Raw genomic sequence first — 24,394 nt, 5'->3', positions numbered from 1 at the left:
TAAATCGAGAAGGTATCCATACTTATATAAGACAACCATAATTTTTTTTTTTGGGCAATGTTTTATACAGTATTAATTATTGGTCTTTCTTTCGTGATACATGCTTTATATTAGAATGCTGTATATTTGTTATATTTAGCTTCCATATTTTTCATGGTCATCTTTTTCAGCCACCTCTTTGGGCAATTCACCTATTGTGGCCTTTGTGTGTGCATTTGCATTAATTTGCAAGACGTTGATTTATTCGGACACGTTGTAAATACGTCTCTCAAAACAAGTCTACTAGCGCAGGCATCTTCGACCTGTTACTCGCAAGCATCACGGTGCTCCCGGAATCCCCCGGAGTGCTCGGTGATCGTGTCCAATTTCGTGCTCGCTAGCACTTGATCAACGTTCCGATTAAACACCTTGGACCAGCTACATTCAAGGAATTGAAAACATCGTGATCTCATGCATTCATATCTCAAACTTGCCGTGAGGGTACTCTGCTTTTGATGATGGGTACAGGCAGTGCTCGCGACTAGAAAAAGGTTGAAGACTTCTGTTCTAGCGCATATTTCTCCCATCGGCGAATTCGGTAATTATTTTTTCCCCTCGTGGACTTCTCCAATGCACAATTGTTTGCCATTCCGGTTGTTGGACAAAGCTACAGATGGCTTTGAAAAGTTCAATCATGGCCACCCTGTATTTCCCCTAATGGCAAATTTCTTTAAAAAAAAAAAAAAGGGCTCTCTCTCTCAAATAACATCTCACTGAACTTGAACTCAGCATATCCATGGGAAAACCTCATCTCCCTATATAATATCATAAAAGAGCTCTCTGGACACCACCTGGACACAATTACAGATACACAACAAGGACTATCTATGTATATATACACACACTCACACACACATAAACACTATAATCTTGAGGAAGAGGAAAAACAAGAACACGTGAACCGAAAACAGAAGAAAATCAGTTCTCATCTTGACGGTCACGGAGAGGTCAAGAGACAGATTTGGGGAAATCCTGAAGAATATTCCGCTATATAAGAGAGAGAGAGAGAGATGATCAAGATCTTCAAGAAAAAGAGCAACAACACACCAATGAGAGAGAGAGAGAGAAAGAAAGATGGTGCGATGACCAAAATCACGGCCATTTATGAAAAAAAAAAATAAAACGAGATTGTTTAGGATACACATTGGGATTTCCCAACGTCCGTGCAATAAGTAAGTTCCCGCCGTCCGTCGTCACCCCGAAAAAATGTGGTGGAAGAAAAGAATAACTCTTTAATTACATTTATGTTTCTTTCTTCTTTTTTTTTTTTCAGTTTTAACTTGTCGGAACACGCACTTGGCTGTGTCATGTATGAATACAACCTTCACAACTCACTCCCTCACCCTCAAGAAAGGAAATCCAAAGACAAAAACAAAAAAAAAACGAAAGAAATTAGGTTGGTTTTAGTCTTTCTTTTTCCCATTCTCTGCCAAGACTTTCCCATTATGTATAAATAAGAAGACTCTGTTACAAGATACAACACACGGCTCTTCTTTCTTTCTTCAAGCCTGACCAATCAAGGAAGAAAGAAAGTAAACAACGAAGATGCAAAAGGTGTCGATTGTTGCGGTGATTTATTACTGTTCGATGCTGGCCTCGAACGTTATCGTGTCGATCCGTGGATCGCCGCTAGGAAGGAGGAGCCTCTTGCTGTACGTGCCGGCATTACCGGGTACGAGACCGAGTTGCGCTAAAGACACGTTGACCTTTTGCGAGGATGTCGACAAGTACCCGACGTGAGTACCAACGTATTATCTTTTAGTGTTACTCGGTTATCTTCACGGGAAGAGTCCTTGAAAAATCCTTGATACTTCTGTTTCCGTTCAGGTCAGTGTTTTTGTTTTTTGAAAGGTCATCGTTCGAATATCCTCGAGTGTAATGGGCCTTATAAAGGAAGGTGTAACATATGGATCCACTTCATTGTTGAGGACGTGTTGAAATTTTTGTATTGCTATGATTGCCTAGGCTGGAAAATGGACAGAATTATTATCACTAAACATTTGTAGCTTTGGTCATCCTTATCACGTTATTGCAAAAATTTCAGTACGTGAAATTTTTAGAAACTATTTTAACCCTCTCAACACTGGCATCAACGGGATATCTCGCCTTCTTAAAAACCAGTATTAAATTTATACCAACCCTTCTTATTCTAGTCCAAATATTTTGTAAAGCTAATTTCTTGATGGTGCACGTTTTTCAGTTGACCTACCCTTTGCTTTGTACCTACTACTACTAAACCCAGACATGCACCTCGTGCATATTCCTTTGCGGAACCTCTAACGAATTGGTACATGCGGGAATGAGCGTGTACGTGTAGTGAAACCTGATGTGAAGTTTGTTTCTGTGTAATGCTTGTTATGTGTAGTGTTGCCATCTTCCACCAGTTTTTTCTAACTATGAGTGAAGTGTAATGATTGAATAATTAATCGTTGTAGGCCTGTTGCTCTCTGTGGCGAGACTTTTTAATGGGGAGATCGGCTCGCATTTGCAACTCGAAGTTGGGAACCACAGGAAACCAAATAATTTCATGGGACGTCTTGAGCCAAATTTATTTCTCACTGACAAGCTGTGGCGTATGCAGGATCAAAAGTGTTGACTTTTTAGGCCGGGGAGAACCACGGATCCCCAAACTTATCACATTTGTGACACCCTTGAGATTAGAACCAAGCTGAAGGATGTGGGGAGATCATGGTAATGCCATGTCATGATAAGGGCAGTCCCGCATGGCGTTGGGGCTGGGTCGGTGTTGCATTTTACTTATTACCATAATGACGGAGGGTTTCATCCCAACGATAATAAAACCAATGAAACTTTCATGAAATGCTCTTTCGGAGGGAGAGTCGGCTTTGGCCGGGGATAACCATGGGCTCCCGAGCTTTTCACATTTATGACACCCATGAGAAATAGAATCTAGCTGGGGGGGGGGGGAGATTATATGTGGAGCGGATATGTCGTCACCACAATGGCAGAGGTTCCATCCCAACGACAGCAGAACCAGTGGGACTTTCAGATGTTCTTTCGGAGAGAGTGTAGACGTATGATATGAATAACTATAGTTCCCCAAACTTTTCAAATTTATGACAATCTAGAGAGATTAGAACAAAGCTGAAGGATGTGTGTGGGGGGGGGGAGGGAGGGAGGGAGGGGTTTCATGGTGTTGTCATGTGTTTATTATAAAAGCCCGGGTTCCATTCCAATGGCAGCATAACGGGTAGGATTTCATTCTTTCGGATGGGATGCTAGCTAAGGCCGGAGATACACAACAATGGAGAGATCCCAAAACTTTACACAATTGTGGCACCCTTTAGAGATTAGAACCTAGCTGCACGATGAAGGTGGGAGAGGAGGTGTATTTTCGGTCACGTGTTTACCATAAAGGCCAGGGAGTTCCATTTCAACGGCAGCAGAACCAGTGAGCCTAAGATGTTCGGGAAGAGTGTCGACTTATTCCGGGGATAACAATGGTTTCCATGGATTATCAAAACCAAGCTGAAAAATGTATAGGGTCATGGCGTTATGATGCGTTTACCATAAATTCCGGGATTTCATCCTAATGACAGCAGAACCAGCAGAACTTTAAGATGTTCTTTTGTGGGTGGGATACTGACTATAGCCGGGGATATAACCATGGGTTCCAAAAGTTTTCACATTTGTGACACTCGAGAAAGAAATTAGAACATTGAACATGATACTTTCAAATTTCTATTTGTGATCTCGCGGTACTTCGACGGCACCGTGAAAATGCTATCCGTGGCACACTGATTAGGGCAGTGTTTCTCAACCTATTGTCCGCGATGATGACATAAGTGGTCCGCAGGAAGACTTAATAAAATTATTCACCCGTTGTAATTGATATTAGTAACAATATATACACATGAGTTAAAATAAAATTATACTTTCATTCCTACGGTAGGCTCACTGTACATCAAGTGAGGACTGCAGGAATTTGGGATCCTAAATACGGGATACAAATAACTTTCGCAACAAATTGCAATACGCTAATTATTGCTAAAATTGTGAAAGCGTTAAAATAACGGGCTGCTACACACACAAATCGCAGTAAAGGAAATGCATATATCGAAAAAAATATTCAAATGATCTGATGACCATATTTCATTGAGAAAAATAGCCATGTCCCGTATTTTATGGATTATTATTTGAGATCCCGGTTAGCCGAATTCTATTTTTATCAAAAACATTGTCAGCAGCATGGGCGGAGATACGGGGGGGAGGCAAATGCCTCCCCCCCCCAGCGTCAAAAGTGGAGTGGGCAGATCTAATGTATATGTGTATATATGAATTAATATCATCATCATCGTGCCCCCCCCCAGCAATAATGACCTTGCCCCCCCCCAGACTTCCAAGTCTATCACCGCCTATGGTCAGAAGTAGGCACAATCACCAACCGTAATTAAAAATTCCAAAAAAATTGACGACAAAACGTTAAACCTAACAAATATGTGACTAACAGATGAACATTATTTATAATTTTTGCCGTAATTATCATAATTTATGTTATAAAAACGCTGCGTGTATTCACTTTAGTAAATACAGTAAAACCCCTCTTAACGGATACCCCTAAGATGTGGTCACTCTTCTTTTACGGCCAAATAATAATTTCCCTTTGTATAATAAAAGTATGCATTTCAAACCCCTGATTAGCGGTCACCCCTCTTTTACGAATGAATTTTTTTTTGTCCCTCCGGTATCCGCACAAAAGAGGTTTCCCTGTATTACAAATTCAAATAAGTATTGTTGAAGAAACGGAAATTATGGGAATGTTCCGATATTTTACTAGTCCTTGTTTTCAGAAAAGTTGAGGAAACACTGGATTAAGGTAATTACACTTCAACCATTACGCTCAGTATACACATAATTCCATCTTACACCGAAAACATTCTATATCACGCCTCCCGATTGATCTCGTGACACCCCATTTGAAAATCACAAGAGAATGTTCAGATCATTAAAAACTAAAATATTTCTCACAAATTAAGAGAAACAGACATTTTTTTGTAAAAATAAAAAGAATATCAATTAAAGACGGTCGTGTTTTCCTTTGCTTACGTATTTGTTGTGGAAAAATATAAAAAGAAATAGCATATTAGGGGCGTTTCCTCGTTTTTCTGGCGTTTACGCAAAAATGTTGTGAAATAGTTTCTGTACGGAAAGAATGCGGTGGAAAAAAGAAAAAAAAAACGCACATTTCCTATTATTTTACTTCTGAATTTTCTTTTTTGTTGTTAAAAATATGCATTTTGCAACTGTCGTTTTAAAAACAGATTCTGAAATTCGTTTTTTTAGGTCAAAATTAATAATGAGCATAATGATAATGCGCATTTGTGATTGCGTAAATATTCGTATCAATCTTGAACTTTCCTTTCCCTTTTGAATATTTAATTACATTTTCCCTAAGGATACAGCCCACTTTTTAAAAGGAAAAACCAAGTCCGTTTATACTATGTTGGTTGGATATTATTATTATATATTTATTCATATGTTGGGTGATCACGTGACCCGTGTTTTAAGAGGCAATCAGAGGTGGATTCATGGTTTTGCCGCCCTTTTCCCGTTCCAGTCCAATTTTGACTACTACTCGAATTCGTCATCCTGTGCTACATCCTGCTTGCCACCCCCCCGCCCAGTAGAAAAAACCGTCTCAAGTCCCTTTTTTCGTCACTGATGTTTGCGTACATTTTAGGTCTCTATCGTGTTCATACACTCTTTAGGTCTCTATCATGTTCACACCCTTTTTAGGTCACTCTTTTGGCCATTTACCAATATAGTCTCTCGCTCTCTAGATCACTCAATTGGTCACTGACAGGTTTGCACACTGTTTTTGTCGCTCAGATCTAGCCGATTAGTTTCATAAACTTTCTATCGAACCCATTCTTCAGAAATTTTTTCTCTCATAGCCCCACAACTCAAGCGAACCCATAGGATCCAAATGTTATGCCTGTAGCCTCTTCACCCACACGGACCATTCCATCGCCCATCGGGGGCGATATTGCCCACTTTGAGAAACATCGATCCAGTCCCTCGCTTTCAAGGTTACTCTTTTGGTCACTCACATGCTTGCACAAGCTAAACGTCACTCTTTTATACTGTACACTCACATGCTTGAACAGGCTCTAGGTCATTCTTTTGGTCAAACGCTGATCTGGTCCCTCGATTTTCGGGCCATTCTCATGCTCAACCGTTTCAGTCATTCACTGATACAGTTGCCTGACTCTTAATAGATCGTTCTTTCAGTCACTCACTGATACAGTTGCCTCACTCTTAATAAATCGTTCTTTTAATCACTCACGTGCTTTTACACTGTTTTGGTCGCATATTTACTTTGTATCTAATTCTTTTGGTCATTCTCATGCTTGCACACACTCTAGATCAATCACATGCAATCTTCCGGTCAATCACATACAGTCTTTCGGTCACTCACATGCTTGCACGCTTGTTCGGTCACTCACTGATCTAGTCCCACGCTCGCCAGGCAGAGGCAGATTTATAGCTCCACCATCCATGGGCATTTCAATTTTTTCCGCTTTTTTCCTCATTCTAGTCTAATTTCCTTGACCACAAGAAATCCTCAATCTGAAAATAATCCTCAAATCGGTCCCCTTCGTCATAATTCACTTGGTCCCCATTACTGTAAATACGCAACTCAGGACAATCCCTAATTTCTGGCCGTCCCGACATTTTTGATGAAAACTCTGTGATTTCCCAGAGCATTCAAAGATAAAATATTTAAAATAAATTATTTCACACAAATAAAGGTATTTTTCGGAAAAGAAAAGGAATATATCACCAATTAGAGACGGTCTTTTTTTTTTGTAATATTTACTGGAATTGTGGATGAAATATTCTGTATGAATTATATTAACCTTTTGAGAGGCTTTTTTACATTTCCCTAATCCGCATTATAACTGCCACATTGGAAATCACTTAACTCTGCTAATTGGCACATATTTTTCCGAGAAGAATATTTTTTTTCGATTTTGTACAGGTGACAAGTAGTTCCCCCACACCCACGGATAACGAGAATAATAATAGGAAAACAAGGAAGAGAAATACTGTATATTTTTCTATTTTTTATACTGTATGCATATTCCTATACTACCCTGAAGCGAAGGGGAAAACACCTTCTCTCTCCCCATCTGTTATCAATTTTGAGCAAAAAGATGACTCCGCCCACTGATAGGTCGGCGGGAGGGGATATGGAAACATGTTTGTGTGCGAACAAAGCTCCTCCTTACAGAGCTAACTATTACCGAAATAAGAGGGTTTTAAAAGAACTCGGGATATTTCGTAACTTCCAAAATTAAATTAAGGCGAGATATCTCGTAATATTGTCGTTGTAAAGGTTAAGGTAATCATTGGCGTACGCAAGGGGGGGGGGTTTGGAGTTCTAACCCCCACCCCCTTGTGCCAAGATTATAGTGTTATTTTGCAGGAAAAAAAGTAAACCCCCCCCCCCCCCCCACAAGGAAAAAAAATCTGAAACCCCACTCGAGAAAATTCTGCTTACGCCTATGAAGATAATTATATACACATTTAAATATAAATAATAATGTCTTGGCGGAAAACCAACGTGGGTTCAGGAAGGGAAAGTCGTGCTTAACCAATCCCCTTTTATTCTATGATCATGTGACTAAGGCTTTGGGAAAACGCAAAAACGTCGATCTTCTAGAAGGCTTCCAGAAGGTTTTTGAAGAGTTTACATTAGATTGGAATTGGGGGGGGGGGGATAACTTGTTAAATTAGATAGAATTGTGGTTCGATAGATAGAATCGAACGGGGAATTTTCTGATTGGACAGGTGTCGCAAGTGAAGTCCCTCAAGGAAAAAGTCCTTACTCCCATACATCCCATAGGGATTCGGGCCTCCTAGCAGTATCTAGGAGACTTTGAACTCATCCTGCTCCTTGCGTTGCATTCGTTATTTTTGGGGAGAAAATGAATGAAAGCTTTTACTATCAAAGATAAAATAGAAATTATAAAGTTGCTAGAAAAAGTGAAAAAATGTTTTTATACCTGAAGTAGCTGTACCGTGTTATGTGTATTTACTTCCTATAAACACTTTATTTTCCTAATTATATATTTTTTAATTAAGTAACCATCACAGTGGCCACCCCTGTATTAATGCGTTCATTTTGTAAAGAGTTAATTCACACTTAGCGGTTTTTCTTCCCGCTCGATTTTTCGCCACGCATGACACTTGCTACTATCTACCGTGAAAATTTCAAACTGAGTGGAGAACATCATTTGATCTCGCAGTTGAACACGTGCTTCCATCTATCAGTAGAAATTGATAAATTTGACTTTTTTACTTTGGATGCTGAAGGACTTGAGGGTCGATCTCGCTATAAAAATTCCCCAATTCGGATTCTTTTGCAATCAGAGTTTATCATTTTACTTGATAGACGGCAGTGAATCAACGGAAGAAATGATAAATGTAGCTTCAGCTATTGCTTTGCTCCGTTCATTCAATTCCAGCTTTGTTTATAAATTTACTTTGAGATTTCTCATTCCTGTCAATAGATGGCAGAACTCATCACGTCATTAAAATGAATAAAATTTGAATGGTATACTGAATTGTTTAGACTTGAAAAAGATTGAAGTGAAAGAAGAGATTCATTTAATGCATGGCCTGCGGGCCAAATGGGTCCCTCCTACCATTTTTTGACAATGGCTGAAAATATTAAAAGACGATAAAATTAAACAAAATAATTTCGCTGAGCCCGCAGACCACTGAGACCATAATACTCGGCATTATTGAAAGATATAATTTCAAGATTTAATGAAGGAAACCGAGTGCCAAGTTATACTGACAGAAATAAATTTTAATATTCATTGAAAGATGAATTTGTAATAAGAAACTGCAGGAATGTGAGGACACACCACCAGAAGTCAGTTTCGTAAAGACACCTGTGAAATCGGTCTGAAGTTTTTCCATCTGGAACTCGTCTATTGTTGGAAAACACTAGCGATGCAGTCTTTGAGCCCAAGCACCATAAGTGAAATGCCTTCCCTTCTGTAATCCACGATAGAAACGACGTTAAGTGGCTAAACCAGCGCTTCGTTCATGGCCGGACTTAGGCAGGTGCGAAAGGTACGGCCTCATCGGGCCGCTTAATTTTAGGGACCGCAAAATGGGATAAAAATGCATTTTGGCTTTAATACTTTTAACGTTTGACGTAACGTTAACAAAGCAAATAGCTTAAATAACAGACTTCTGAAATCCAGGCATTTAACCCTCTGGCCTAGACTTTTTACAGACCCCCCAAAACCAAGAGAAGGATGCATGTGGATCTAGTGCCCAGGGCGATAAATTCGTCTTTTAAAATGATTAAAAATCATACGAGGCATAATGCATGCTTGCTTGGTTTGATGAGTATCTATCTAATCGTGGCCCTTGCAGACAGTTGGATCTCTAGCCCCGACAGCCCCCACGTTTCAAATGCCTGCGAGCACGCTTGCTATTTTTCCGCTGGGCAGCGGGGACTATCGTCCAAATTAATTGTCGACGAATGTTTTTTTTTTTTTTGAAATAGTAGTTCGATATTTACTCACGGGTGCCAACGTTAACCTGGAGTGCATCGGGATGATCATGGACACTAGGAAATGGGAAACCCCGTTTTAGAGGGCTCCAAAGCTGTTTTTGCACCGGATCGCAAAATACTTTAGCCCGCCCCTATATTAGCTCCATCGTTCAATGACAGCGCCGTCTAGTGGCGGTTAATCTCTTGCGTTGCGACCATGAGAGTAAAGCTGGAGTATGTTAAATTAATAAACAAATTCTTTTTGTTGAAGGCTTTCGACAATTTTTTTTTTTTTTTGTTTTGAATATTGGTTAACATTTTTTGACTTATCGTATATACTTGAACTGACCATATTTCCTCGAAAAAAAATACGGGAAATTTGGTTCGCAAGTACGAAACATTACCAATTATCGCCAAACAGTCTCACGAAATTGCCAATTATGGCACAAAGACGACCAAAAAACTTTCGAAAATATCATAAATAGCAATTTTAAATCCCCAAGTTCGAAAAGATTTTCAGAATAAGTTTCGTTTTGTGTGGTGATTCGAGAATTCCGAATCTTTTTTTTCTGTCATGAATTAGGGATTGCTTCTTTGAACCTTCTTTATCAACACTAGATAATAGTACCGCACAAGCCGATCCATACTTTTGGCTTGTGTGTTTTACTTTTTGAAACCCCCTTATTTTTCAAAGAAAATGGATTCAAATTTCAAATAATTTGAAAGCTTGCCTAAAATCGAGTCCCGAATTCAAGGTGTGCCCAAAAATTAAAACGGGAAGTGCAACCTTTACAAAAGTATACCTGCATAGTGCACTCTAGGCCTGAATTGACTGCATTCAAAAAAATTTTTTTTTTGAAATTCCAACTTTAATGGGTAGCGGTGCCGGAAAAAGGGTTAATTCATTCAATTTTTTTCCCCATTTCCCACCCAGCTTTTCCCCTTCAAGTGAAGGAAAAATACTGCCACCAGAACATTTCGGTGAAATTCACAAGCCGTGAGCGTTTTAAAAAATCAGTTACTCTCAACCAAAGCCGCTTGAACTCTTGATACAGCTTTGCTCTCAACGTATAAGATACTGAATTAAAATTGTGAGATGCATTTTTCATTTGCCTCCTGGCAGTCGAGTGGTTAAGGAACTGGCTTCTCAACGTGCAGGTCTGGGTACGGGCATGGATGTCTACTAACACTAACAAATTCCCTGGACGGATCATGCTGATCCCTTGGGAATACGTGAAGATCACGTTATTAACTTCAATCGTTCACAGCTGCCTGTTAAATGTGAAAAGCAGCAGGCTTCCAACAAATGTCAATATGCTTAATACCCTGTATGGTTATATTTATTTTAGAAATACTGCCTCCCTTAACATTTCAAAAATGCTTCAACTCGATTTTTATCAAAGTACAATGCAACAACAAACGAAAAAAACAGTAATTAAAGTTTTATTACGTGTTTGAACGATTTACAAATAAATATCGTGCGTCCAAATAAATATAAAATCTGTCTGGTGTGTTGTTGAAATGTTGACAATACGCGTGCAATATTCAGAGAAAATACAAACGCACACACCGTATACATCTCTAAAAATAATGTGAACTCGACAACTCAGGTTTTTGAGTTTTGAAAAATTACCTGTACCAAAGTTTTTGATGAAAATAACAAATTCAAGAATACACCAACTTAAATACGAGAAAAACCGGGGCATTTTTGGTAAAAAACGTCGTCATCCAGAAAAACACAAAAAACCGGGACTGTCCCGGGAAATACGGAAGTATGATCACCTTATATATACTCGTATTTAAAATCGATCCCCTCCTCCCCCACCAATGCCATTTGAGGACCGCGGAAACTACGACATGGATAAGGGTTTCCTTCCGCAAAAAAAATTGACCCGTGTACAAGTTTAACCAACACGCCCTTCCCCAAATTTTGGAATCAATTTTCGATCAAAAACTCGACAACACGACTATATTACGGTAAACAGAGAGAAATGCAAAGACACACTGCATCAGTTTTATAACGAACTAGCTATAATACCCGGATTTTCTTTAATGAGGCTTTTTGGATCACGTGATATCTCCCCGTTTCTTTGAGGGACATACAAACCGTGTCCAAGTTAACCAATACTAGCCCAGTAAATTTAGGCCCAAAACAGGGTCGATATGACACAAATTCATAACAAGTTGAAATTTTCAGTATTAGCTCCTAGATATGAGTAGAATGGATCCTGTGAAAAGCCCCCTAATTTTCCATGTGAGCTTCCATCCAAAATGGCGGATCAAAGATGGTCGCCAAGCACTTTTTGTCTTGAGTGATTTTTTTCCCCATATCCCAGTCAAAAACCATCATTTCTCAATTCTGGAAAAACCCATGACTCTTTCCAACTTACGCTTTCGCATGATAATTCTGACCGAGATAGCTTCCTATAGTACAGAAATTAGACCAAATTCTAAAAATATTCAAGTCCCCACCACCCATTTCACCCCATGGGATTTCTCTATAGGACCTACTTAACAAAAAAAAAAAAGACTCCTAGCTTCCCAACAACGCCCTCTTTATCTAGATGGCGGTTTCTTCATGCCCTATAAACATGAAAGTATCTGAAGTCTTGGAAGATTTTTTTGGGAAAAAGGTTTGTGTCCTCAGAACTCTCTCTCCTAAAACTCTTGGAACACTGAAGGTCTACCTTCTTGCATTGGCTTCTTGTGTCACAGTCCCTTGCTGCTGTTACGTTGCAGTCACAAGATATTAGTTGTAGAAGTTCTTCGGAAGCTGCGGGAAGCGTTGAAGACACCTTTTTTTTTAGACCAGACGATTGCCAGGTTAAATTTTGAAGAGAGAGGATTTTCGTTACTTCCCTATTGTAGCGGATGTATCGTAGGTCATCTAGAGCAGTGGTTCCCAACGGGGGGCCATATGGCCCTCTAGTGGTACTGGGATACTTCGGGGGGGGGGTGGCCACGGAAGAAAATTGAGAAAGGGGCCATGACAGGTGGTTTGGAGGGCTGCAGAGAGCTGAGAAGAAAAATTAAGGTGTGCAGAAATAAAGCTTTTATATCAGTGACTATAAAACACTTACAGAATCCAACAAAACCACTCATAAAACCAGGGCCGTCTTAGGGCATGGACCCACCCGGGCCTCGCCACCTACATTTTTCAGCAATTTCCCGAGGATAGGGTTTTTCTCAGGTCCCCGGCTAGATTTTTCGCAGACCTCTCCTCTATATTAAATTTATAGTGTGAAAAACAAAAAATGATGAAAACCGTATCAGGCTCCGGGCTGCAGCTCTGTCAGTCCCACTCTTGTAAGGGGTCATGCCCGGGGGTTTCATGTCCATAAGTGGCCCCACCTTATGATATTTTGTACAGTACAATTAATTTTGAAAGTAAGTAGGAAATACGTAGGCTGTATTTCCAGCTAAGTATGGGACTACCATAGCATCACTTTGCCTGAGGGGGCGCATGATGTTGAGACGGTCCTGATAGAACTCGGACCAGCGGGGAGATCAATAAATTCTAGGCCAGTGTTCTGGAAGCCAATTTTCTTTGCAAAATTTTCGTTCAGTACAAATTCACTGAAAAAAAAATCATTTTAATACGTATAAAGGATCTTGCTTCTAGATGAGAGTTGAAGATTTTGGATAAGACAGGGGAGCCACGAGAAATAAAAATATGGTTCAAAGGGGGGCCACGTGCAAAAAAGGTTAAGAAACACTGATCTAGAGGATTAATTTGTTTTGAGGGCTGTTCAACTGTGAAATCAAAGAACGCTGTGTTCGTGATTTTGCTTTATCAACTTGAAAGCTGTAGATTTCTCCTTTCTGAATATGGATGTCATGTTCTTTCCAGAGCAGGTACATAAATAATTTTAAAGTATAAATTCGTATATTTGTTTTGGGCAATATAAGAATTTTTTTTTTTTAACAATTATGTATATTTATTGAATGTTTTGTCATGTATTATATACCGTTAACTGCATTATGTGACGAAGGAAATTGTCTAATTTCATAACAGCGGCTGCTCTAAAGTGGCAAGCTGCAAGTGGTCATAGCGGAACGTACATCTCCCGTTAATGAACACGTTCAACCACTTGCCTGATGGGTTTTTAATTTTTTACTTATATAATGTGAGGTTTTTCTCACTTTTTCATTCTGTCTATGACTAGGAATAACAGCCTATTACAGAAAACCGTACTTAATTTTTTAATTTAAAAATCTTAAAATTTTGATTCACTTATAACCTTTTTCTTTTAAAGTTAAAAATGGTTTTTCAAAAGCTTTTACAGTGGAACGTCGGTTAACGAACATATTCGTTCCGTGAACGTGCTCGCTATCCGAATCGCGCTTAGAACGAATCAAAATCCCCGATAGGAAATAATGCAAACTCTGATGATTCGCTCCACAATTATTCTTTCACATAAAAATGAATAACAAGAATTAGTTTCATCAATAATACAATACAATAATTCAATAAATGATGCATTAAAACCATAAAATAAACATACAATACACAATACAATTTGTAAATTAACCTATTTTAAAATACCAGAGAGAGAGGAAGACAATATTTTTAGGCCTCATTCAATGAGTCTCTTATTGTAATCTGAAGAAATCTTTTGTGTGAATTTGAAAAGCAACCAATGCAATGCCACTCGCTTTTGACTCCTTTTGAGGATTTCGCGGAAATGAGAAATTGCATTGTTGGGCAAATTCATCGCTCGCACACATTTTGCTCGGCTTTTCTCATTTCTCTAATCTCTGATTTGAAGTGAAGGACTCCTAATTTCTCTCTTCCTCAGCCGAGGACCCGTTCATAAGCTACTGCATGAGATCCATCAGTTCGTCTGTGGTCAATTCCTGGCTATATGTTCTTTCAGTAGTTCTTGAATATCGTCCCCATTCACCTCTAGTCAGTCCCAGGGTCTTTCACAAGGGCACAACCTTTTCGACACCTTAATGTTCATGAGCTACCCCCCTCAAAGTCGCATTCAATAATGTCATCAGCCCACAGTTTTCTCTAAGCAGAATTGAGGGTTCTCTTGGTGACCCCATCCCAGGCTATAATGATGATCTTGGTGCAATGCGCGATGTTGAAATGATTTTTTCCAAAACTCTCGGATGGTAAGGTTTGTTCTCTCCATAGGCGGAGATACGGGCGGCGGGGGGGGGGGGCATTGCCCCCCCTCCCCGCAGCAATAATGACCATGCTTTATCAGACTTCCAAGTCTATCTCCGCCTATGGTTCCCTCGGTCATCTTAAAGCATCGCTGAAGTAGTGCTTTGGTGCACAGCTTTTTGAGGTTGGAAATTTCCGGAGACTGTAGGGAAGAATATTACCCACAATTCCACAGTACTTGTGTGGGAGAAAAACGGAATAATAACGGCTCACTTGTGATAAAGTGAAACTAAATAAACAAAGTACAAATTTTTACTCGTAAAATGCGAATTATTGCTCGTTAATCGAATCACGCGTTAACCGAAGTTCCACTGCAATTAAATTTATTGCACGGAATATAAATAATTCAGTTTCTAGATTATATAACTGAACTAGATTATGCATTCATGTAATTAAATTACTAGATTATACATTTGTATATCATTATTACTAGATTATTCATGTAATACTAATGAAAAAATAGGAATATACAAGACGAAAACAAAGTTTGCATATTATTTATACTGTCACTAGTGTGCAAGTCCGCTGTTGGGAGGGTTGATTTTGGAAATTAGTCTCAGTACATGGTGACCATATGTCCCGTATTTTATTTTGTTCCATGTTATCCATGGCAGTCCCGTTTTGCTGGTTTTTTTTCTCCATTCCGACTTTTTTGCAAAATGTCACGGTTTTATCCGTTTTTGTATGTTACGGTTTTGAGAAGAAAAAAAAAACTATGCCTGCGGTGTCACAATCTATTCAGTACGCGGGCGAGATACGCGGTATTTTTTCCGGGCCAGAAACCTGGATTCAAAGGGGTGACCATAGGACCCATAAAGCTTTTTATAGAATGATTTTTTTTCAACGAAGCTGTTGTTTCTCAACGATTTAAGTCTTGAAATTTTATTCTGCACTGAAATAGAGAGAATTTAATGACTTACATTGGACGTTTTTTTTTTTGCAATTTTATCGATAGTTAGCAACTTTTTACAAATTTTTGACAATTTTATTGGCTATAATTAGCAAATTTACTTGACTTTTGAAAAAGATTTCGGCTATAAAACGGCAACTTTATCAGCCTTTGCCAATAATTTTGGCTGCAATTGGCTCATTTAATTGCCTTTGACAATTATTTTTGGTCATAATTGGCTACTTTACTCACCTTAAACAATTCCTTTGGTTATAATTGACAACTTTACTTTTTTTTTTGGCTGTAATTAGCAATTTTGCTTGCTTTTGACAATGTTTTTGGCGATAATTTGCTATGTCTCGTATGGATTCCAATTTCCCGTATTTTTATCAAAGAGATATGGTCAACCTTAGGTATATATCATATTGTTACTTTTCTAACGGAGCAGTTTCCGTGGGCCGGAGGGTTTGTGCCAACCCCCTGTTTTGAGCCATTACAAATGTTTTCGTGCAAACCGCACTTTTTCCTAGTTAACATCGGTTGATTTTTTATTAATTTTTAGAAGGTGTCATTTTTGTTCACACTGTTTATTGTGAGGTCTTAGTTATAAAGAAAGCATTCAACAATGATTCAGGAACATTTATTCGATGGAAAACATCCGTGCGTAACAGATCATCACCACAACGTATCAGCATGACAACCTCCCCTTTTCGAAAAAACAAGATATATATTAACAGAATTAAAAAATGTGACGTCATCCGACGAGCTAATTTGCATGCGCTTGTGCGCTCTTAATACCAACATATTGAGCCTAGTACTCATTAGTCGATGTGCCCGATACCAGGAGTTGTGATTTACCACCAGAGTGTCAAGGCACGTCAGAAATGCTGCCGGGAGTCTCTGTACATCAAGGGTTCTTAACCTATGGGTCGCTAGGGTTCCTGAGATGGGTCGTAAGAATCCACTTACAATTCAGGATTAATTGAAAAAAGTTTTCTAATCAATGGAAAATGATTCCAGAATTGATGAAAAATACTTGTATCTACAGAATTGATGAAAAATAACTCGTGAATTAATGAAAAATAACTTGAGAGTTAATGAGAAGTAATGAAAAAAAAAATTAAAAACTGAAGAGAGAATTAATGAGAATTTAGACTTTAAGAAGGGAAATAATTTTCGAATTATTGAAGTCTTTCAATAACTTGGGCCTCCCTTCCTGTTAGATTCGGGGCCCCTGAGCTCAGGCCCTGTTGGCCCACTTGTTAACCTTTAGCGGTCTTACGCCGAAGTGGATTAGACATAGGTCTGCATCAGGAAACAACGGTACTTCATTGTTATAGCGGCACCTCACGACAATAGGAAAGACCTTGTGGATTCGGCTTCTTTGCGAAATCCATATGCTATACGAAAACTGCGAAGGGACACACATCCACTGGGCCTTCCTCATTGCGGTGGAGGTACTTAGTACGAACTGTAAAAACGAAGTGCAGAAGAAATCTCTGGACCGCAAAAAACTGCGCGTTACTGGGTTCGAAAACTGAACATTCTGTTGGTCAGAAATATTTGATAAGCGTTTTTAAATAAACAATATAGCCAATGGGTCGCAAAGTCGATCATCCTATTGATTTTGGACCGCGGCTGAAAAAGGTTAAGAACCCCTGCTGCAGATCAATCGGGGCAGCAACTAGAAGATAACAGCCGGGTCTTCTGCCCAGATCGACGGGGGGGGGGGCAGGGCCGTCTTAAGAGCATCATGGGCTCCCGGGCCAATGGATTTTTCTGAGGCCCTACCTGACTGATTCGTGAAAAATTCGACTAGTTCTCGTTTTTCTGAGGCACCCGGGTCGTGCCCGGGTAGGCCCACGTGTTAAGACGGCAATGTGGGGGGGGGGGGGGAGGCGCGGCACAGAATTAACCCTTTAACTGATTCTTCGACATCATTCGTGAATGCCAAAAAAATTCATGTTTGTCTTCTCTAGTTGCGGTCCTGGTATCAATCAAGTGAATGATTGTGTGGGGAGTGAATCCTGCGGCTTGAGTCGGGGATACCCGCTGAGCCCGGATACTCGAAGAGTTTTTCCAGCATGGCCCAGCCGCAAGGTGAATTGCTTATATCCCGCAAGGGACAGAGCGGGGGCCATTTTTGGTGTTGGTAGTATCAATCAAGTGCGAAATTTAAGTGAAAGACGTTTTTTGTAATGGCCGATTTTTCCAGGGAGCTCATCAAGTCGTTGATCCAGAAGAAGAAGATCCATCTGTCTGACTTGATGACGGACGAGAGGGAAGGTCTCGACGAGCCTCCCGAGCACCTTCTCTACCCACCGTCGCCAACGAATCCCAGAAAGACCAGGTCGTTGGGAATAACCGACGACGATCCGGTCCCTGAAACCACAGAGAAGCTCTGCGCCAATCACAGGACGACGATCGCTTCCCCAAAAGCCGCCATGAACGTGCTGGGACAATGGCGATACGTGGTGGACGGACAATTCTTCGAAGTAAACATGTGCAGGTAATGGTGAATTTTTCAATAAATTTTCAATTATTTTACTCCGTCTGATTTTGGCAAGTTTTTTCATCAATACTGACAATTTCGATAAATCCCGCGAATTACCATTTGCAATCTATCATCACATTAGTGTGTTCTAGCCATTTTTTATTGATCTTCTTTTATGCCTTTAACGGCCGTATTCAACTACAGGGTGGACAAAAAGTCCGCGTAGAAACTTTAAAAATTCATAAAAACCGTAAAAATAACCGAAATAAAAAACGGTTTGCAGGGTTGGCATCACTATGTCACGGGAATTTTTTAAAGACCTGTAAAAAACTAAAAAAAACAGCCGATAGGTGGCACTGGTAGCAGCGACTTCGGTGGAAATATACAAATGAGACGGTTATAAGTAGGGTGACCATACATCCCGTATTTACCGGGACAGTCCCGGTATTTTCTGTTTTTTTGGCTGTCCCGACTTTTTAGCAAAAGTGTCCCGGTTTTTCCCGTATTTTGCACGAAGCCTACTTGAATTTTTATTCTTTATTGAAGTCAAAGATTGAAATTATTTTCAACTTATAAATTATATTATGATAACTACAACTATAAATGAGTATATGAATCTCCCACATTTGTCTTAGTGAAAATTTTTTTTTCGTGGAATTCATTTTAATCCACTGCAATTAGCAGTAATGCTGCATTTCCCGCCATTGTGATTTCTCCGTTATTTCAACAATATTTGGCGACTTTGTTCGGTTTTGGCGTCATTTTTGGCGATAATTGGCGATGTCCCGTATTTTCCCGTATTTGAAATCCCAATGTCCCGTATTTTTCTCGAGGAAATATGGTCAGCCTAGTTATAAGAACTTGCGCTTCCTAATCCAGAACCAGTTCACCGTTGTAAACCATGTATGTGGACTTGCTGCATTCTGCCGTTTCTGGATTTCTGACTCGCCTGAAATGCGCTACTCCCTGTGGTGGTCATGTGGAACACATACTGCTGTAATAAACGATTTGGGGGCATTCTGTTCGTTATTTCGTGTGTCTTTTCTTTGACTTGTGTGTGTCAGCGCCACATATCGGCTGTTTTTTAGGTTTTTTTTCTTTCCTGTCTTAAAAAAAATTCCCGTGACCTAGCTATGATAACCCTGCAAACCGTTGGGTTTGGAGCGGCCCATTTCGCTTCTTTTTCCGGTTTTTATGAATTTTTAGTTTCTACGGATTTTTTGCCCCAGGTTAAAGGATTATAGATCGACACGAATTGGTTAAGGTCCCTTATTTAACCAATCCGATTCGAGCTCCAATCATTTCACCTGCGATTGTAGTTTGAACTCTGCCGGTGAATGCGGCCGTTCGTGACTGTTATTCAATCGCGCATGTAGGACGACTTACGTTTAAGAAATAATTAAGAAATAGCCAAGAGAAAAATAATTTCGTAATTTCTGTTAGAAATTATTTCACAATCAATAAAAGAAATAGTTGCATAATTATTGAAAGAAATTATTTCAAGGTATATCGAGGAGAGGAATGACACCGGAACAAATGTTTAAAGAATCATTAAAAGTGATTTCATAATGAAAATTAAATCTCATAATTAATTAATTTAATCAAAAAACTTTTTCAGAATTAGTGAAAAAAATAATTCCAGAACTAAAGGGGGCCGTTCAAGTATTACGTCATCATCGATGGGGGGGGGAAGTTGGTTTCCGACCGATTTGCTGACTTTTGATGACAAGGGGGGGGGGAGGGGGGTTTGGATAATGCTTACGTCATCAACCACCTTTTATGAAAATATGAAATATTTTTAATTGCATCTTACTCAGTGCGCCAAAAAAAGAGAAAAACCTTTCGATAGTTTGTGGGCACTTGCAGTAACATTCCCCCCCCCCCATTGATAAGTGCCCTACAGAGCCACTTTAGTGATCTCTGAATGTTTCGCGGATCCAAGTGATCTGGAAATGTGTCAGGGCCGCTTAAGTGCTCTGGAACTGTGCTACGCATCACTTAAATAATCTGAGAATGTGCCACGGGTAACTTGAGTGATGTAGAACCGCACTGGGGGCCACTTAAGTGCTCTAAAACTACGTCACATGTCACTCAAGGGATCTCTAAATGTGTCACGGATTGCTTAAGTGTTCTGCAACTGTGCCCCGGGACACTTAAGCGATCTGAAAATGTGCCGCTTAGTTCATTTTTACAAAATTAGGTTTGAGGAGGGCAAGCCGCATCAGGTAACCCCCAGGGCCATAATTGGTCCAAGGGCCTTTATGCGATTTATCATTATATCTCTTAAGGGGGGGGGGCGGTCGCAATGAATTTATTAAAGATAAAGTTTTTGAGTTCATAGCCTTCAAATAACATTGAAATTAACAGAAATTGATTATAATAACATATGAAGGTATTTTTTTTCCGAAATTTCAATTTAAAAAATTATTTTTTTGCATTAAAAAATAAATTTTTGATCGTGGGAGGGGCACGGCCCCCCCCCCATGTACGTCTCTGATCCCGCCAATATGCGTTAGGATTCAGAGGGGCAGAGCCGATGACGAAATTTCGCAGACGGAGGGGAGGGGGGGGGGGAGGGTCAGCGGTTTGCTGATTTTTGCTGAGAATGGGGTCAAAAATGGCTAAAAATTTGCTTACGTAATACTTGAACGGCCCCTAATCGAAACTGAAGAAAATAATTTGAGAATTAAAATGTCTTCAATTGCTATTGGAGACATTTAAACAAAGACAATAATAACTATTATTATAATGAGGCTTCGAGCTGAACAGAAACAATAATAATTGTCAGCGAAGCCTCATTGGCCCCCCCTCTATTATTAAGATGTCACTACATTAACTTAATTGTTGACCAGCAGCAAAGCTTCAAGACTCCTTCTCTCTTCTTTATACCGTTTCGGACCCCCCCGGCCGTGAATGAAAGGTTCACTCCCACATCAAGCCCACAAAAGTGTTTAACATTTTGTTATTATCAATAAATTAAATATAAAATAAATAATTCACCATTTTTTAATTTCCAAGTTCTTTAATGTGCAATAAGAATAATTATGCTTATATATAAATCAACGTCAATTTATTATCTGGTTGGTTTTTTCATATGTAGATGACGCCACGAAAGCAACAATTTTGTAATTCTTGTTTATGCAATAAAGAGTTATTTATTGCTCACAGAGGGCAGCACAATAGTAGAAAAAAATATCATAAAGTTGATTGAAAAAAACTCACCAATGTGTTTCAAGTTTTTATCAACAGATTCCAGAACTCCAAAATGTGTTCACGAGCTCGTGTCACTTTCGTAACGACCAATTCATCTCTTCACAACAAAAATGACACCACTATACTTAAGAAATCCTAATGTTTTTCCCCAAAGGGGCCATTCAAGTATTACGTAAGCAGATTTTCAGCCATTTTTGACCCCCTCCACTCCCTTGTCAGCAAAACACTGACCACCCCCCGACCCCCCGCACGTCAGCAAAATTTTGTCAGCATCTTAGAATATTTCATATCTTCAAAAAGGGGTGGTTGATGACGTAAGCAACCTCCAAACCCTCCTCCCCCCCCCCTGTCATCAATAGTCAGCAAATCCGAACCCCCCCCCCCTCCATGCTGACGTTATACATGAATGGTCCCAAATCGGAAAAATCCGGCATTCGCCCAACGATTACCGGATTCAGAAACTTCAGAGTTAAGAAATGAGGACACATTTGCAAATGGGTGAAACAATACTTTTTATGCCTGTGATTCTTTAGAAACACTTAATAATACCCTCCGCTAAAAAACACTGAAAAACAAAACGGTTTATTCTTTTGGTTGGGGAAAAACGGCATTATCTATTATAAACATACGTAAATGAATTTGCTGAGGATGTGCATGCATGCGTCACGTTTTTAAATCTGGTAGACCCATTTTTGACCATTGTATATGGCTCCAGCACTATTCTTATCAATCTTTTTTTGTTTTTCTGTATGAATTAATGCTATGTGCCCCTCTATATCTCATTGTACAAGGAAGCAATGAATAGTTTGGCCTCGGGGCTTGCAAAAATTCTAGTCTAGGGACCCTGATGTAGTATGTGGGGGTTCCAAGCAGGCGTGGATCTGAATGTGAATATGATAATATTGCATTTAATATAACCGTTGAAAATTACTTGTGCATCAATATTCTCGATTAAATAACAAATTCAAGAAAACTTCGATTAAAAAACGGGAAAAACTGGGAGTCGAAACAGAGGGAAAACCACGACTGTCCTGGAAAATACGGGACAATACGAGACGTATGGTCACCTCATTTGCAACAATGTCAACAATGTCAAGCGTTTAAAATCAGCCCTCCCAACAACGAGCAAATAAGTAAATGAAGTTACTGGGGAGGCGCATGCATGCGTCCTCATATCCAAGTTTTTAAATCTGGTAGCCCCATTTTAGACCATTGCACATGATTCTTATTAACTTTGTTTTCTACAATATGAATGAATTCACTATACAGGGGCACAATGAAGAAGTTGGCCTAGGGGCCCTGCTGTTTTATTTTGGTTGGAAGAAAAGAAATATCGTTCTTCGTTTTATTATAGTGGTGCCTTCTACGTATTATAAGCATACGTTACACGACTAGACAAGACAGCTTTAGACAAGCTTAGTCATTCTTGTTTACGTTGATTTGTATGGCGCAACGCACACACAAACCAGTTAGTCATACAAATTGAAACATTGCGTCATTCAAATCAACGTGAACAAAAAAAGTCGAAGTTTGTCTAAAGCTGCCTTGTCGTGTCTAACCGATGTGCGCCCAGTCTAAGTTGCATTTTTCTTGCAGTTGACTTGTCATTCGATTATCGAACATTTTTTCCGACATGAAATTCACTGCGTTTTTGTTTACATTCATTCCAGCGAACAGCATCAAGATGGTAAATGCCAGAAAATGGATTGCAGCCAAGATCTCGCCGCCAAACCTCTGTTGTCACTGAATCCAAACGGCAGCCTCACCGATGACATGTTCATACTTCCTAAATCCTGTAGGTGCTGACGGAATCGAATGTTATTAAAACATCGAAGAAGCTCAAAGTGACGCAACGGATGTTGCTAAGTCAGTTAGGTTGATTTGTTTAGTTGGAAGCGATTCTGAGCTGTTGGACCAACAGGCACAGTGTCATGTGATGGTTTTCATAATTTATTTAGTCCATTCCTCACCGAGTCACTAAAAATATTTCGATTGCCATAAGCCATCTCGCTAGTTGGCTTTTGTTTTCATTTTTTGGCTTCATCTTTCTTCGTGATTTTTGTACAGTGTACTTGTTACAAAAATGAGAGAGATAAAAAATCTCTGGAAAAAAAAATTCAAGGAAACGTGAAATTTTTTTTCTCTACTAGCTAACCCTGCCAAATCCTATGTGGACCTTCAAATTGCCACTACAGATTTGGCGTATAAAAGATTCAACAACGTAACATTCTACGATGAAATCAGTATTCATCATCATCATCATTAGTCGAGTTTGGCGTGAAACTCTTTCAGCAAGAATGTATTCAATTGTAAATAAAATCATGCTTTTTTCATACTTGATGATGGCTAGTTCTTATTTAGACTTTCGATGAGTACTGATGAATTTTGTTTTTACACAAAACGTATAATACAGTGTACCATTGTCGTACGCCAAGGGGGATTTTAGGGTTCTAACGCCCCCCCCCCACCCTCAAGCCGAGATTATAGTGTTATTTTACAGGAAAAAACGTAAAACCCTCCCTGAGAAGGAAAAAAAATTGAAACCCCCCCTTGAGAAAATCTCCGCCTATGCATGGGTCCCCGGTCATGATCGGTCCACTACACAAATACAATGCAGTCCAGTGCCTGAGCGAGGCATATTATGTGCGGCCTGTGGGGGGAACAAATTTCTAATTTTCCTCTGGTTTTCTCTAACACAAGTTGCGTTCATCTGAAACAAAATTACTCTCGTCTAACACCATCTGGTCAAAGCAAAGTTAATGTGTGGCAGCACCAATCTCTTAGATCACTTGGTTGCGTCTAAATGGGGCTGGAAGGGGGATTTCTGATGATAATTAACACTGAGAGTTGGAAAATTCTAAAAAGAGCAATTGCCCAAAGCTCAATGCCCAAAATATCCGGGTTTTACAGATTATGGCCTCTGAAATTCACTGATAAACTTGAAACTACGTTAAAATATTCATTTCTGGGGCAAGAAAATTTCCAAAAAAATCATTTTTATCAAAAAGTTTGAAAATAGGGGAAAAAGGCATTTATGGCATTTTG

The 24,394-nt window shown here is 39.5% G+C and overlaps 1 protein-coding gene across 1 annotated transcript; it reads left to right on the top strand.

The window, feature by feature from the left end:
• Positions 1-1,467: 1,467 nt before the first annotated feature.
• Positions 1,468-23,684, top strand: LOC149081288 (uncharacterized). Its single transcript, XM_089237321.1, has 3 exons — positions 1,468-1,775; positions 17,858-18,151; positions 23,020-23,684. Exons 1-3 carry the CDS (start codon positions 1,585-1,587, stop codon positions 23,153-23,155), a joined length of 621 nt encoding a protein of 206 aa, XP_089093447.1. The 5' UTR covers positions 1,468-1,584; the 3' UTR covers positions 23,156-23,684.
• The last annotated feature ends 710 nt before the right edge of the window (positions 23,685-24,394 follow it).

This window comes from Pholcus phalangioides, unplaced genomic scaffold (genome assembly GCF_987345545.1).
Source record: "Pholcus phalangioides strain wild (caught in Gottingen) unplaced genomic scaffold, Ppha-v1.0 ptg000010l_1, whole genome shotgun sequence".
NCBI classification, from domain to species: Eukaryota; Metazoa; Arthropoda; class Arachnida; order Araneae; family Pholcidae; genus Pholcus; species Pholcus phalangioides.
Note: the sequence above shows the minus strand (reverse complement) of the source record. Positions and strands in the feature narration are given on the sequence as shown.